Consider the following 16,431-nt stretch of genomic DNA (forward strand, 5'->3'; position numbering starts at 1 on the left):
GTGTCGCTTCGGCAATGTAGTTTTGGTGTTGGTTCTGGTTCTGGTTCTGGTTCTGATTTTTTGTTTTTGGTGTTGTTTTTGGTGTTGTTGTTGTTGGATTTGGTGTTTTCTCTTTTGTATGTGTTGTCTTTTTCTTTTCTGGTTGTTTTATTCTTTTTATCCTCTACCCTTTCTTCTCTTTTTTTCATTTCTTTCACTCTTTGACTTTGTTTGCTTGTGAAACTCTTCCAAACGCTTAAACACACAAAAACACGTATACATAATGAAAGGTTTAATTCTCGTCGGTGGATATGGTACTAGATTAAGACCATTAACTTTGTCTTACCCAAAACCTTTGGTTGAATTTGCTAACAAGCCAATGATTTTACATCAAATCGAAGCTTTAGCTGCAGCTGGCTGTACCGATATTGTTTTGGCTGTCAACTACAAACCAGAAGTTATGGTTGGCGCTTTGAAGAAATACGAAGAAATCTATAACGTTTCAATTACTTTCTCTGTTGAAGAAGAACCTTTAGGTACTGCTGGCCCATTAAAGTTGGCGGAAAAGATTTTACAAAAGGACGATACCCCAATTTTTGTTCTTAATTCCGATGTTATCTGTGAATATCCATTAAAGGAATTATTAGATTTCCACCAAGCTCATGATGGTGAAGCAACTATTGTTGCAACCAAAGTTGACGAGCCTTCTAAATATGGTGTTATTGTCCATGATAGAGATGTTCCAAACAGAATCGATAGATTCGTTGAAAAACCAGTTGAATTTGTTGGTAATAGAATTAATGCTGGTATTTACGTTATCAACCCATCTGTTATTGACTTAATTGAAATGAGACCAACCTCCATTGAACAAGAAACCTTCCCTATTTTAGTTGACCAAAAGAAATTGTATTCCTTTGATTTACAAGGTTACTGGATGGATGTCGGTCAACCAAAGGATTTCTTGACTGGTATGTGTCTATATCTAGCTGCTCAAACTAAGAAGAACAACCCAGACTTATCTAAGGAAGATTACATCGTTAATGGTAACGTCTTGATTGACCCATCTGCCAAGATTGGTAAGGGTTGTGCTATTGGTCCAAATGTTGTCATTGGCCCAAATGTCGTTATTGGTGACGGTGTCAGAATCGTTAGATCCACCATCTTAAAGAACTCTCAAATTAAGGACCACGCTATGATCAAGTCTACAATTGTCGGTTGGAACTCCACTGTTGGTAAGTGGGCCAGATTAGAAGGTGTTACTGTGTTAGGTGAAGATGTTACCGTCAAGGACGAAGTGTATGTTAATGGTGGTAAGGTCTTACCTCACAAATCCATCAAGGATAACGTTGAAACTCCTCAAATTATTATGTAAGAATTCATCTCTTTTTCTACATCCCTCTTTAACATATTTTATAAATATCTGTACGATCTTCCTGAACATTTCTTAGGATGATAACTAGTTAACCACTAAGCCTTTTTTTGCCGTTATTCCTGCAATAATAACAACTCATAATAAGCGACGCGTCGAAATCCCTGTAATAAAACATTACATCTGTACACCTCTATAATGGTCTTTTGCATATATTGATTCATCGTAATTTTTTTTTACCTATATAGGTGTTTGCACATCCTATTCACCAGCATTTTCTCTGGTCAGTTGGCAGGTAGATCTGCCTAGTTTTTTTCAGTAATAACCTATTGCCTCTGGATTCTTCCTAAATTACTGAACAGACACTAGTTTCCTTTGATAACCGAAACAAGTATGTCCTATAAAGAATTAGAAACACTAGACACAGACGTATGTATCAGTCCGCACATAGAGTTGCCTTTTTATCATTTATGTTGACTTGCCTCAAACACTAACACACTTCTTTGGTTATTTTGAATTTAGAATATTGGATTTCAAGGAAAAAAACCCATTGGACTATTTACAGATATTGACAAAGGCAAATTATCAGAATTGCTGAATCAATTCACTATTAATTACCTGGATATCTCGTACTTTCATGGTATCATATTTGCATACCTAAATCATGAGCTAAAACTCCTATCAATCGAAAAACTTTCGCAATATCTAGAAAACGGAGATTCTAATTTGTCAATTGATGACTTGGTGACCTTCAAATTTGTGATCAGCTCTGATGTCACTCAAATAAAATTAAATGCAAATGAATCATGTTTGTATGTGATTTCACAAGTTGATAATGAAATGGTTGTGTCTAATATAGACACATCAATCTTGTTAAATGGAACATTCAACGAGCATGAAGTTTATAGAGTCCCAGCCGGTGTGAAGATTTTACGTTTCATGCCTTCTCCTAAAAATCATGAACAATCTGTTTGTTTATTAGATTCAAAAGATCTTATACTAATAAACAAAAATTCAACATCAAAACTATTTGGAAATGTCTCATCAGCTAATTGGTTCGATGAAAAGCTGATGTTCTCTTACGATGATGACATGTGTCTTAATTTTTACGATCTAAAGTCTTCCAAAATTGTTAACTCATTTACATTGAATTCAGATTGTAGCGACGATAAAGGAGAAGAGGATCAAAGAATCGTTTATTTACAGAAGGTTAATGATCATAGTATAATAGCGGTAGCTGGTGATTCCATATCTTCGACTGAAAATCCAGATTTTACCACCTACATTATAGATTTGAGTCCAAATGATTTTTCTCCAAACAAAATTCTTACTACCCAGATGTTATTTACATCATATGGAAGTATTGATCGTATTGCATCTTTCTATACATTATGCTTAAAAAACTGGTCCCAAGAGTACTCTGACGTTCTTATATCGACAGGCTCAAAATCTATTGATATAAACATTTCATTACCCGACAAGCTGGTCGAGCTATTAAATGACTCAGATCGAGCAACAATGCCAATGGATGACGAGTCTGGTGATGATGATACACCTTTGGGTATGGTTTTGGACTTGAACTCAACAATAAACGTAAAAGAACCTTGTAAAGGGGTAGATGAGTCGAAACCATTACCGAGAGTGATAACATTGACTAACAGAGGTCAACTAATTTGCTGGAATTTTTGGATAAAGGATTCAATCCTAAATAACCAAGCAAATTTAGCAAATGTTGAGAAAATCAACAGAAGTAACACCTTACATGATGAAACCATTATTCCTTCATCTTCTGCGAAACCAAATAGTTTATCTAGCTTAGGTTCTTTGTCTGTTGGTACATGTGCGAAGGATAAAGACTCAAAGGCTTCTATTTTTGGCAGCTCTACAAACCAATCTGAAAATCCATTTGGATCAACGGCTGGAAATCCGTTTGCATCGTCCATTTTCCCCAAGGCGAATATCTCTACAAGTTCCATGACTACATCTAACAATAACCAGAATCCTTTTGGTTCGACATCCAAGGATGCATTTGGAAATTTCAACTTGGAGAAGTCCACATCAGTATCCGAGACACACCCTTTTGGTGAGGCGTCAGCTCCAAGTCCATTTGGAGGCTCCAGTTTTGGAACAAAATCGGGAACGAATGGTTTTAAAATGGGCGAAATGGTGGATAATTCGAAACCATCAAACTTTAAATTTGGATCTTCATCATTTGGGGGAGCATTTTCCTCTTCATCGGGGGGTGTTGGAGGTTTCAAGATGAATATGACTAATACTGGAACGCCAAAAGCATCGACTTCCCTTTTTAGCTCCGGTGGGTTCAGCAAATTTAGTACTTGCGATAACGCGTTTACTGATGCAGGTGCAGCTTCATCGACTTCTTCGCCGTTTGGTACATTGGGCACATCTAATGCATCACCATTCAGTGGGTTAGGATCTACTGCTAAGCCTCCAATATTTGGTGATTCCAACGGAAAGAACTTTGAAGGAAAAGTTACGGATAGTGTACCGTTTAGTTCTTTGAATAATAAGAGAACTGACTTATTTGCTCAAAAGCCAGTAGGAACGACAGTTTCAACCACAAGTAATGTTCAAGAAATGCAGTCAAACTCTTTGTTTGGTACTCCGAAAAAAGCTACGTCTGGACTATTTGGCTCAGCATCTTTTAGAAAAGGACAAGATGATAGGAAAGTTAATGCTGCAGGGTTATTTGATAAGCCAAATTTAAATCCGTCCATAGCTTTAAATTCTTCTACGAAAACGGAGACTGTTGCAGAAGTATCCGAGTCTGGTTTATATAATCATAATCCTGACCTTCGGAACACCGAAGTGGTTTCGTCAGATGAGCTATCTGACGTTTCAAAGGAGTCTGTCTCGGAGTCGGAACTATCAGAAGAAGAAGAAGAAGAAGAAGAAGAAGAACATGGAGAGGAGGAAAAGGCTAGGGAATCCGATGTTGAGCTAAACAAAGTTAAACAACTCCTAAATAAAACTGAGAAGCCTACCAGAGAATCCAATGAACCAGCTGAAGAGGCTATTATGCCTAGAGTTCAAAAACCGAAAGGAAAGTTGCAAAACACAAATTTTGAACAAAGTGAAGAAAAAGTGCCGAAGGCAGAAAAGAAAATCAAAGTTATTGCCGATGAACCGGTATCATTTGACTTACAAATGGACGATTATAAATTTGATCTTGAAAGGAATATTTCTTTAGATAGAGCCATCAAGAAACTCATTGAATCTAAAAGGATTGAACTATATGGCGGAGATTTAGATTATAGACGATTTTTAGATGATCAAGCTAGAATTTATGATTCTAAAGTTCCAAATGTCAAAAAGCTAGTATCTGATTGGGAGGCCAATCGAAATTTGGAAGTCGAAAATGCAAAAAGAGATCTTGAGTTAAACGAACAGCAGACACACAGGAATAAGCTAGATGAGTTGTTAAAAGTCAAAGAGGACAAGGATAAGCTTTTCACCGATGCCGAACAAAACAGAACACGCATTCTAGAGCTTCTAAGGCATGAAACTGAACGGAGACGTAGTGTTTTGGCAAGACTCTCACGAGAGGTGGAACTCGAGGAAGAGATTACAGCAAAAGTTAGAGAAGAGGAAATTTCTAACATGAAGGCTTTTACTGCAATGGAAGAATATTTCAAAGAAATGAAAAAGCTGGAAGACGAGCAAAACGAACTCATTGCAGAGGAAATTGAACTTGAAAGTAAGAGGAAACAATCGGCTGAGGACAAACAAAATTCCGAAAATGAACTCAAAAGCAGTGAAGATGAAGAAAAGTTCAATTTTACAAAAGGGGAAGCTTGGACAGAGCAAGGTAAAGATGCTCTTGGTGAGAGTACCGCAAATCTCAAGGAACCATTCTGCCATAAGATAAATGAGACCGTAGTAGACGAATCAGCAGATAAAGGCAAGATGCTAGACAGTAAGTACGAAGTAAGTGCCAACTTCTATCCGAAAGAAGGTGGGATGGATCAACAAACGAAAAATAGCCTTGCAACTATTGAAAATAAAGTTGAACATGAGAGCAATCAAATGAAGAATGAAAATAAAGAAATCCTTCAAGATGGTACGGTAGAAGCCGCCAAAGGAGTGGGGTCAAGAGTAGTTCCTGCAAAGAAGGTAACTCTGAACAATGCTAACGCCGATATCCAAGACAAGGGCAATAACTTCATAAATGATAAAAGCGAGGAACCAGTTGAGGGATCACTAGATAAAGTTACTGGTAAAACAGACAACATATTGAGTGACTCCCCATTTGTACCACCAGTTAAGAAGGCTAGTGAACCAGTTTTGGATATGGTGCCAGAATCAACTAAAGCGGCTGAAGAAACTGTGCCAATTGAAGAAGCCTGTAAAATAGCAGCTGATGAGGATAAGGCACGTCCACATTCAGGTGGTCATGACATTCGATATGAAGAGAGTACGGGAGTAGATGAACTTGATGCCTCTAATGAAAAAGATATCTCAGAAGGGAACACGGTGGATACCAAAAAAGTTGAAAGAGAGGAAATAGTTGCTGCTACTGTCACAGAGGAGCCATATGAAGTACTCAATCTGAATGGTTCTAATTCAGCTGGAATTACAAAACAACAATATTCATCTAAACATTTTGATGATGAGCCTTATATTCACTCAATGAAAACTGAAGGCTATAGCAAAGGCACCGATGAACCCATTAAAAAGGTCCATAAACTAGTTTCCATGTACGATTCTGATAGCGACACCAAGGAAAAGATCACCTTCAAATGTGTCAACGATTTCCCAGTTGACACCTCCGAGGTTATCAGCAAGCCAGTTGAACACGAAACACTGTACGAATCTGCAGATTCTGAGTATTTGAAAGCTGCTACCAATTCAAACAAACCCAATCAGATTACTCATGATGTTTCGACTACTCCAGAATATGTACAAGCTAGTGTAGAATCAACAGAAGAAAACAGGATTTTGAGGTCTATTTCTGCTAGTCCTGGATACATAAAATCTGAAATTGATACTTCTAGTTTACTTAGACAGGAAGAATTGAACTGTCTTCCAAATTATGAGAGTTTGAATGAAACCAAAGAACCTAGTTACGCTTTTGTATCAACTTTAACAGATAGAATGATCGCCTGCAACTTGTCTACCACTGATGATGAAAATTATTTTAGCAGTTACTACATACCCAAAACGGTTCCTCTTCTACATGCCAAGGGTAAGGTAAATTATCCTATAGATTTTGATCAACTACCTCCAATGGGAAAAGAGATGAAAAAACTTATTTATGACAGATTGATTGAGTTTGATATTTTGCATAAAAATCTGAGGGCTATGGGTGAATATATTGCAGACCAATCGAATACGTCACTTATATTCCACACTTTAGACAAATCATCTGCATCTCCTTCTCATTGGAGGTTGTTTGAAATTGATACGCTTTTACTGGGTGCAGAGAAATACTCGAGGTTTTTCTGTGATTTATTGCAACTCTACGACAAGTTGGCCAGTGACTCCACTTACCTGAAATCTTCTTTGTTTGGTGAATTCAGAAAGCTTAGTTCATATGAAATTTCCCTTGACAGACTAACTAAGAAAGACAGGGAATTCAAAGAGTGCTATTTGAATTCGAGTAGACCACTACCATTCGAAAATGTTAAGACACGCCGTACCTTGAGAGAAAAAATCGAAACTCTTCAGCAAACAGATAGAACCCTTCAATCTGGGGTTTTAATATTGAAAAGTCAAATTTATCCGGAGAAAGTGATTCAGAATCAGAGATCCATGAATTCAGTTTTAGCATCTCTTCAGAAGGAGTTGTATACACATGCCGAAACTTTAAATACTTTATCTCAGGGTTTGAACTCTGTAGAGGAAGGCAAGGCTGAGTGTATTAAATCTGCTGGAAGCTCTGGTATTAGTTGTGCTGGCTTGTCAGATCTACACAAAATTCCAGCGAGTAGAATCAGTGATTTAATTCTAAAAAAGAATGCAAAGCGATCACTTGCAAATATTCTTAAAGATAAGATTAATAACAGCAGATACGTTTCTTTGTAAGTTTAGCGTTCCTGAGATTATTCTATATATTTTCTATAATCTAGATTTTAAATAACGCCTAGATGTTGATGTTGAACTCGCTTCGCTCTCCAGATAAACAAGAAAGAAAAAGTTGTCTTTTCAAGATAGCTTTTTTGATGCCACAAATGTGTGGAATATAATGTTTTCAATCAAGCAATTGTGCACGACCCCATATCTGTGAATGAATAAGAATAAGAGAATAAATATAGACTTTAATAGTACTAGGAACCGAATCAGTCATAGGACCAATGAAGCCACTTTAGTTGTTGGAAGAAAATCCAATGATCCAAACCGGTCCGACACCCTAGTAAATTCGTCATCAATAGATAATAGTCAACTTGGGAAAGCACCTTCACAAGAAAACTATATTTCAAGGCAGTTTGGTGAGCAATTTTCTGGATCCTCCTGTGAAAAGGTTTTGCCAGATATTACTGAACCACAAGAGGAGAATTCCACAAGTCAGGGAATATACAATCCAGTCACATTGACCGTAAAATTTCATGAAACTAGAACATCTGCTGAGACTGTTCTAGTAGATCCTAATATTGTTCCAGGGGCCAAACCAGGTGACATAGGTGAAATACAATGCCTTTTTGGGTCAAGAAAGAAGTTTTTCTTCAAATTTTTAATTAAAGATAGCCTTGGTCCAATACAAAACAACAATGCATTTGATAAAATATTAAACAAAAATGATGATGGAATTGATAATTATGCAGGAATTTCCGGCAAAAAACCCTCTACAACGGCAGCTGACGAGAATGAGAATCTCGTAACGGAGAACGGCAACTCAAACGAAGTAAGCGGTATAATATCAATTTTATCAGGCCCGATAGTTAATAAGCTAGAGCTCAAACCAAGAAGTCAGGTACTAGTTAGAGTTAGGAACAAGGATTCTGTACAAGCGGATACAGTTGAAATATACGTGAAGGACATCCACCTTAGTCGTGGTGATATGTGGAATATTTCAAGTTTAATGGTAGATAAATGCGTTTACAAAAACCAGAAGCCTGCGTTCATAAATAATTCGATAAGGCTAAGTGTCAATAAAATATACAAGAATGGCCATAAGTTTTTTTCATCTTATGTAGGTAAAGACACCAAGCTGGTATTTAGATCAGATTCTGCTAGATTGATTGTTTTTATTCAAATTTCTTCAGAAATGTGGCATTTTGAGGAAAGTGGCCAGCAACTTTTTCATAAGCTGATGAATTCTTTCTTTCCAAAGGCTTTTCAAAAGTGGAAAGATTTAGATACTCATCACCTAATCACTATAATTTTATTCAGTAGTGTTGATCTTGAAGGCGATGATATCCGATATTCTGAAGGGGAAACACCACCAAACAAGGCAGATTATTATAGGGTAGTTGTTGATCAAGTCCATATATTACTCTGGAATGAAATTATGGCTACTCTTAGAGTAGAGTTTGCTAATTTTAAAAGGGACATTTATTTACATCGCAACAAGAGACGAGATGCTGAGCATCCACAGGAATATATAATAGAGGGAGATATATTGCCTTCTGCAAAAGGATCAATCTTGGAGGCTATCAATCTGGGAATGAGTTTGGTGTCTGACGATTTCAAAGATTCTTATTTAAGACAAACCACCAACCATTTTATTATGATATCACCAGGAACTGGTTTGTTTGATGTTTCATATGATATGTTGATTCGTACGAGTAACCTGATGAGTACTATAGACTCTACGGTTGATATAATATGCTTAAGTCAGGCACCACTGCATATTGTTCCATTGGTAAGGTATCTTGATAACCAAAACAAACTAAAACACTGTATTCCTAATTGGTTGGATATATCATTTTGGACGGATAGCAGTCAAGCAGTCCATCAGTGGCTACCAAAGTGCAAAATATATGAGCTCCAAATGATGGGTGTTATGGAAAACGAATTGTCTAACGTTAACATTAGTGGCCTTGAGTTTCCGTACCACAGATCGGCATCTGAAGCAATGGACTCTTACGATCAAAGTGCGTTCAAAAGCACTGTTAATTTGCGCCAAGATAAAGAACCAAAGAGACCTAAACGGATTACTCTTTCATTGAACTCGCCAACACAAGTGAAACATAAACTAAGCGCACCGTCTATCAGAGATGTAAATGGGTTGAAACCGTCTGAACTGATTGTTGGTAACAACAAATCTTCACCGGCAACAGTTGAGGCGTTTGGTGTTAGCACAACGTCTAAACCAAATGTCTCAGCATTTTCGTCATTGCTATCACTTTCTAAAAGTTCTGATTTGAAAACTTCCACATCAACAGCATTAAAGTTTGTGAGAAAAATTATAAGTACACCTATACTGAACCCTTCATCGCCTGATCTTTTGTCACGAGATTCATTATCAGATTTGCAAAGCGTAACTTCCCTGAGCTTGAATGAAAACAAGTTAGATTACAGACTTGAATCGATTCCTCTGAGTGGGAATAAATCATTCGAGAATGTGACCGATAAGGATAGCTTAATCCCTTCATTAAACAGAAGGTCAAACACCCAGAACTTTACCGTTGAATCTAATAATCGAAAACTCCAAGAAAAAAAGATCAATCATCTGTCGAGAACGAAATCAATAGCAAAGCGCAACCGAGTACAAGAGGGAAAAGATTTTACAACAAGCTGTTATTGGACCGATATTGACAATCCATCTAATAGTTTATCACATCAAACATTAAGTTTAGTATCTTACGGAAGATGGAGGTTTGTTTTCCCACCTAATGTCAAAAGGAGGGCAGTCAAATGGATATCGCTTTCCTCACCTGCATCTTTGCCGATCATGACAATGGTTTTCCCGACATTGAACGATTTTAATCAAAATTACACTTTCAGAATTTATGATGTGATTCCAAATCAAAATGCATCAAATGAGAAAAAAACAAGTGAAACTTTAATGAGACAAATGATTTCATTAAGATTATCTTTGGGCTATCAAATTTGTATTGGTGAAAGAGTTGAGAAGGTTGAAAGTCATCGAAAGCCTAATGGTGATAGCAATATGCTAGTACAATATCTGAGTAGTACAAGTTTTTTGGGTTCCCGTATTTATTTGAGTCTCGGTAACGAGATCCATAGAATCAGCTGTGACTACAATGGTCTAATCAATGTACAGGTTTACAAGCGGGTTTCAAGCACAGATGAACAATTTACCTTGAAGAGTAACAAAGAGTATATAGAAAACATTCGTACTCGTTATTCTGAAACTTATTCCCCAGTTAAGATATCAAGTAACACTGGGAATTTAAGAAATAACTACAATTGGAATCAGTTAGACCAAGTTCTGGCAGGTTACGAAGATTCCATAGATAAACAGAAATATCATCGAATGAAATTTGTTATCTTACCAGCAAGTATACCAGAGAATACGTTTACATTGAAGAATGAAAAGTTATCCGCGGAGGAAATAAGACTCGAAGGTATAAGAACGTTAATAATGAATATCTATAGAATTAAATACAGAACCAAGGAGGAAAAGCATAGCAAGAAACGGCTAGAAATTGCTCCCCAGATTCACTTTTACACGGGTAATTTGTTTGATTACCTAAAGCAGAAATCACTTGAAGTAAATAAGGGCTCTCCAACATCCAAACCACAATATAATAAAAACATCGATGTGCATAAGTTGATTGAAATATTACAAGGACCAGATGGTATTCAAATTATGGATAGGTACTGGCATTTAAAGTTTTATAAGTATTGCTTTTTAGGAATGGATCTTGTAAACTTTTTGGTTGAAAATTTTGAGGACATTGAGACCAGAGAAGATGCAGTAGAATACGGTAATAAATTAATGCAAGAAAAAATCATCTTACACGTTATTTCAGCACATAAATTTTTAGACGGTCATTATTTTTACTACTTCGATAAGAAGTTTTTAGAAGGTGTTTCACACGAAAGCTTTGATGCAACAAATAGGAAATCTATCCAATCGGATAAGTCCGTGGTTAGCTCCCAGGACCAACGGAAGTCCAAAAGTGATGTGGTAATGTTGAGTGAAGAAGTTGTATGTGATTTGGACTCTAATGGATATTCTTGGCAACCTGAGCTAGTTAAAGTTCACTATGACATTGTGCATAATCCAGAGCACTGTTTCCATCTAAGAATTGAGTGGCTAAGTACCACGTCGAAGCTTATTGAAGACATGATTAATGGATGGTCCAAGTACTGTGAACGATATGGGTTGTCTCTGGTTGAGATTCCATGGGAAGAGTTGTTTACATTGCCAAAGCGGAATCCACTTCATTCAACAATTGAAATTTCCTTGTGTTTGGATCCCTGGAAGGACGAGGAGTTCTCCAAGTATGGATCTATTTTCAAACAAGAAAAGTACTACTTTCATCTATACCTACTAACAAAAAGCTCATTCATGTTGGATAATAGAACTGCTACTTATTTCAAGGACAATTCAATGGATGTTGTTTATAGTTGGGGCAAACCAATGTTCAAATATGCACAGTTTATACACTCAACTGGCGGGTATATAGCCGAACTAAGAAACAATGGTGATTTTTTCTTGGCACCAAATAATGCGCATATTTCAAGACTGAATCTTAATATTGGCAAACTCCACAATCTGGGTAAGAGTAAGGCTGTTTATTTTGATTCTCAGTCAGTTATGCTTGAATTCAGATCAACTTGTTCTGATGAGACAAAACTACGGGAAATGTTCAGAGAGGCAGTAATTGAGTTCAACAACTTTGAAAACTTATTAAAACTGTAAATTTCTTTAAATTATACATATTTTTAAGTACTTTACGTCAATGCTTATTTTGCAATCCTTTGGGCGATCTTGATGACATCACCCAAGACACCCATTGCAGTAACATCTGCACCTGCACCCGCACCTTGAATAATCAGTGGGTTTGGATATCTGTCAGTCTTGATGGAGATGACATTGTCAGAACCCTTTAGAGATGCAAAAGGATGGGAAAAGTCAAATTTTGCAATTTCAACAGAAACCTTGTTGTTTGGAACATCAATTTTACCAATAAATCTTAGAACTTTGTTTTCCTTAGCAGCTTCAGATTTTAATGCATCCATTTCTGCATCAAAGTTTGGAAGTTTTTCCATATATTCTGCGGCAGATTCAACAGATTCTAATTCCTTTGGAATTAAAGAGTGAATTGGAAAGGATGTAGAATTCTCGATTGGTAACCCGGAAATTCTTGCTAAAATGGTAACCTTACGAGCAACATCTAAACCATTTAAATCGTCTCTTGGATCAGGCTCAGTGTAACCCAATTCCTTTGCAACAGAAACAATCTGGGAAAACTTAGCGGTGTTAGGTTGAATGGTAGAGAATTCATTGAAAATGTATGATAAAGTGCCACTGAAAATACCTTCGATCTGAACAACTTTATCGCCTGTTTCAACCATTTCCTTTAACGGAGAGATCAATGGAAGACCTGCGCCAACAGATGCTTCATGGTAAACTAAGCCTGAACCAGAGTTGTTAAAAATTTCATTCCATAGCTTGAAGGATCCCGAAAATGCTTTTTTGTTTGGTGTTGCAATAGAAATGCCATTTTCAACGAATTGAGGGTAAGACTTGGCTAAATCTTCATTTGAGGTGTTATCAACTAGAATGACTGGCAAAGGAGATTCCTTCAAGTATGCAATTAGATCTGCTATGGACAAAGATGGTTGTGAAGAGGTTTTCAGCAAGTCCAGAGCATTTGCAATGTCTAATGGTTTGTAGTCACTAGAGATTAAAGCTTTCCTGGAAGTAGATAGGAAAATAAGATTGTAAGTGATTGACTTTGATTTCAAAGCTGCAAGTTGGGCAAGGAAAGACTTACCAACAACACCAGCTCCGATTACTGCGACGTTGACTGAAGGCATTTTGTTTCTTGTGTTATAGAGAAGGGAGCCCGGAAAAGAAACACTAACGCTGAAAGGTCACCCTTGAAAAATTGGCGGTTATTCATAAAGACGGCATAAAATTTTATGATGCGCACGTAGAGGCCGGCACCGGTCCTAGGCGTGAGTTGCATAAAAATGTTGAAATGTAATTTCAAATGTACTGTACAGAAGGGTAAAGTATAACTCCAGCCTGCCATTCTAGAAAAAGGTTACAAATCATTCTTAGGTATTTGAAAAGTTCAAAAAAACTGGCTAATAAATGCCAAAAGCCTTTACTAAAGCAACTTCTAGTATTCCCCACACATAAAGCCGTCCATGTTTGTACATTAGACACGTATATAGGTATATATATCTATATTTGTAAATCAGATATTCGTTAAAGTGCTAGTATACTGATCTATCCTGCTCATCCATTTCATAGTTCCACCAATTGGTGAGGCAGTTTTGGTCACGAATACCTTCCCAACAAAATTCACCAGGTGTGCAACCTTTACATTTACGAGAGGTTGGACAATTTGTATACGGATGATGTCTGTAACCGATATCCCTAAACCAATGTACCTTTTTCTTATCGGCAAAGAGAGAAACACCAAGAGAATGAACCGGAGCGTCTCCCCAACGTTCATAATAGAACCCACCAGCCTCATCCAAATGTTTCATCCATTCTGTGTAGGCCTCCGACCTGTAGAACTCCATATCTCCAATTTCAAAATTGGACCAAAAGTGGCATGTTGAGTATCCTTGGGTATACTCAGTTTTTTCAGGGTTCTGTAAATTCTCACTTATAAACGAAGCTGCACTATTTGGATGCACGTATTCTGGATGTGAACCTATGAAAGCTTTGGTTTCTGTCCATAGCGTTTTCACTGTTTCGTGCGCATCGTACAATGCAATAGTAAACCCATATATTTTATCATTATCTTCCATAAATTTAAAAACATCGTAGTCTATATTGGTGAAATAGTCTGTGTTTGGCTCAAATCTCCAGTAGTAACGAAACTGCTGCATTCTTGGATGGTTATAAAAACTCATGGAGTAGAAGCGGCACATATTATGATAGGAAATTTTGTTGGCATACTGAATGTTTTGACTTTTCAAGACTGACATCAACTTCTGTTGCTTGACAGGGTCAATCCAATCTGGTTGATTCCAAATGGACGGATCTATTGTCTCAAAATAGCATTCTGAATCTGTGTGCTTTCTAATTGCACTCTTGAAATGCTCACTGAACGCATTGTCGTTCAAGAATACATAAGGATAGTGGAATTTCTTGTTGAAGGTGGATTCAATCTGATCTAAGGTATACAAAACACCTTTCAAGTCGGAATTTTTGGCAAGGACCATCATAGTTGCATTCGCCCGATCACCATTGCTTCTTGTTAACACCCCCTTAGGCTCGTCAATAGGAGTTTCCATAATCTTCACAAGCTTGTCATAGTTTTTCTTCACCACTTGATCTCTTGAAAGACCTTCATATTCCGAAAGAGGATTAAAATAGAAATCTGGAATTTTGGTCTCAACTTTTACTGTCTCCTCTATTACGACCGTTGCTTTTGGCAGCTCTCTTTTCTGGAATTCCTTGCTAACAGTAAAGAGGCCACCCAAAAGGAGAAGAGTAAACAACCACTTGGAGATACGTCTGTTGAACATATCTCCACCAGTCTCCATAGACACTTACCTCCTTCTTGGAAAGTGTGGTAACAATATCAATATCTTGTACGCGGAACTACCAATAGTAGCATCGCCTTGGTATTTCGGAAGTTTGGGACCGCAGCGAGAGAAAATATACAGGGGGCCAGTTAGTCCATGCGCAAAGCAGACCGGTGTCATAGTAAATAGCTATGTTGTCCATGCAAGAGTGGCGCATCCCGTCCGGTAGCACCCTTTGCTCGGTTGATTTTTTCCCACGCAGAGGCGCGACTGATTTTTTTTTTCCCCCCGTTCCATGTTTTTCAAAAAAAAAAAAGCGATAAATATGGCCAAATTAGAACAACTTAGAACAGAGTTTATTGTAGGTGAAGAGTACGTTTACTTGTAAGGTACAATTTGTGTGACCATTTTGTGCTAGTAATGGGCGTAGAAAAGTTTGTTGAGTATATCAGACATGTTCGTTTGGTTTTTCCTGCCTCTCCTTTGGATATTGTGATTGGGAATTCCGGCGGAGACTATGATAGCTTTATCAGTACCCTAATGTTCTCGTACTTTCAGCATCTAAGAAACGGTAGAGTGTTTTACCCCATTATCAGTTTTCCGGCAGACAACCTAAAACTGAGAAGAGATATTGTCCATGGGATGTCTATAATTGGTTTGGGAGAAAAAGATCTGATTTATGTGGATGAGTTAAAAGGTCATGGAGTGAACGAAGTACAGTTGGTGGACCATAATGTCATAGATTCCCCATTAGTCAATGGCAAGGTGGTGGGGATTATTGACCACCACAACGATGGCAATCAATATAAAAGTGCAGACCCTAGGATAATTGAGGTTTGCGGATCATGCAGTTCTTTAGTGCTAAGAGAGTTTGCACCTGAAGTAGTAAAGGCTGGATTGGATGACAAGGAAAAGAAGTTCATGAGCGCAGCAATTCTGTTGGATACAGATGGCCTTGAAAGACGTGTTGAGAGTGTGGATATCCAGTCCTGGAAGGGGATCAGTTATAACCAAGAGGTTGGAACACTTTCGAGGGAATTTATCGACGCCAAGGCCAACATCGAAGGTTTAAGTGTTTACGATCTGCTGAGGAAAGACTATAAGGAGTGGACAACAGGAAAAATCAAGTTAGGTATTTCCAGTACCATTGTTCCTTTGGAAGAAATCGAGAAAGATAAAGAAGCTATTGGGAATTGGATCAGAAATAGAGAATTAGATATACTATTGGTCATGGGTGCCTTTGAAAAAGATGGGAAATTCACAAGAGAGTTATCTATTCATTCCCCGAGTGTTCATGTTGGGAAAATAGCAATGCTCTTGAAGGAAGAGCTTCATCTAGAGGGAAATGGCCCTATTTATGAGCAGAAGAGAGTAGAATGGTCTCGTAAGAAAGTGGCACCTTTTGCTATTGATGTCTTTAGTACCCTTACCAAATAGGTTAAGATATAGAACGTTAGGGTAAAAAAAACGTCTCTGTTCTGTCGGTGTCGGATGTA

General features: G+C 37.5%; 6 protein-coding genes across 6 annotated transcripts; 4 read left to right on the forward strand and 2 right to left on the reverse strand.

Annotated features, from left to right (window-relative positions):
• Positions 1 to 262: 262 nt before the first annotated feature.
• On the forward strand, positions 263 to 1,351 carry C5L36_0A01810 (uncharacterized protein; the record flags this gene model as incomplete). The annotated part of the gene is made up of 1 exon (XM_029463191.1): positions 263 to 1,351. One exon carries the CDS (start codon positions 263 to 265, stop codon positions 1,349 to 1,351), a length of 1,089 nt encoding a protein of 362 aa, XP_029319051.1.
• Positions 1,352 to 1,741: 390 nt separating this feature from the next.
• Positions 1,742 to 7,393, forward strand: C5L36_0A01820 (uncharacterized protein; the record flags this gene model as incomplete). The annotated part of the gene is made up of 2 exons (XM_029463192.1): positions 1,742 to 1,777; positions 1,871 to 7,393. The coding sequence occupies 2 exons, from the start codon at positions 1,742 to 1,744 to the stop codon at positions 7,391 to 7,393; spliced, it is 5,559 nt and encodes a 1,852-aa protein (XP_029319052.1).
• A 202-nt stretch (positions 7,394 to 7,595) lies between these two features.
• On the forward strand, positions 7,596 to 12,143 carry C5L36_0A01830 (uncharacterized protein; the record flags this gene model as incomplete). The annotated part of the gene is made up of 1 exon (XM_029463193.1): positions 7,596 to 12,143. One exon carries the CDS (start codon positions 7,596 to 7,598, stop codon positions 12,141 to 12,143), a length of 4,548 nt encoding a protein of 1,515 aa, XP_029319053.1.
• Positions 12,144 to 12,187: 44 nt separating this feature from the next.
• Positions 12,188 to 13,264, reverse strand: C5L36_0A01840 (uncharacterized protein; the record flags this gene model as incomplete). Its single annotated transcript, XM_029463194.1, has 1 exon — positions 12,188 to 13,264. One exon carries the CDS (start codon positions 13,262 to 13,264, stop codon positions 12,188 to 12,190), a length of 1,077 nt encoding a protein of 358 aa, XP_029319054.1.
• A 405-nt stretch (positions 13,265 to 13,669) lies between these two features.
• On the reverse strand, positions 13,670 to 14,953 carry C5L36_0A01850 (uncharacterized protein; the record flags this gene model as incomplete). Its single annotated transcript, XM_029463195.1, has 1 exon — positions 13,670 to 14,953. One exon carries the CDS (start codon positions 14,951 to 14,953, stop codon positions 13,670 to 13,672), a length of 1,284 nt encoding a protein of 427 aa, XP_029319055.1.
• A 402-nt stretch (positions 14,954 to 15,355) lies between these two features.
• On the forward strand, positions 15,356 to 16,372 carry C5L36_0A01860 (uncharacterized protein; the record flags this gene model as incomplete). Its single annotated transcript, XM_029463196.1, has 1 exon — positions 15,356 to 16,372. The coding sequence occupies one exon, from the start codon at positions 15,356 to 15,358 to the stop codon at positions 16,370 to 16,372; it is 1,017 nt and encodes a 338-aa protein (XP_029319056.1).
• Between the last annotated feature and the right edge of the window lie 59 nt (positions 16,373 to 16,431).

This window comes from Pichia kudriavzevii, chromosome 1 (genome assembly GCF_003054445.1).
Source record: "Pichia kudriavzevii chromosome 1, complete sequence".
Classification (NCBI taxonomy): domain Eukaryota; kingdom Fungi; phylum Ascomycota; class Pichiomycetes; order Pichiales; family Pichiaceae; genus Pichia; species Pichia kudriavzevii.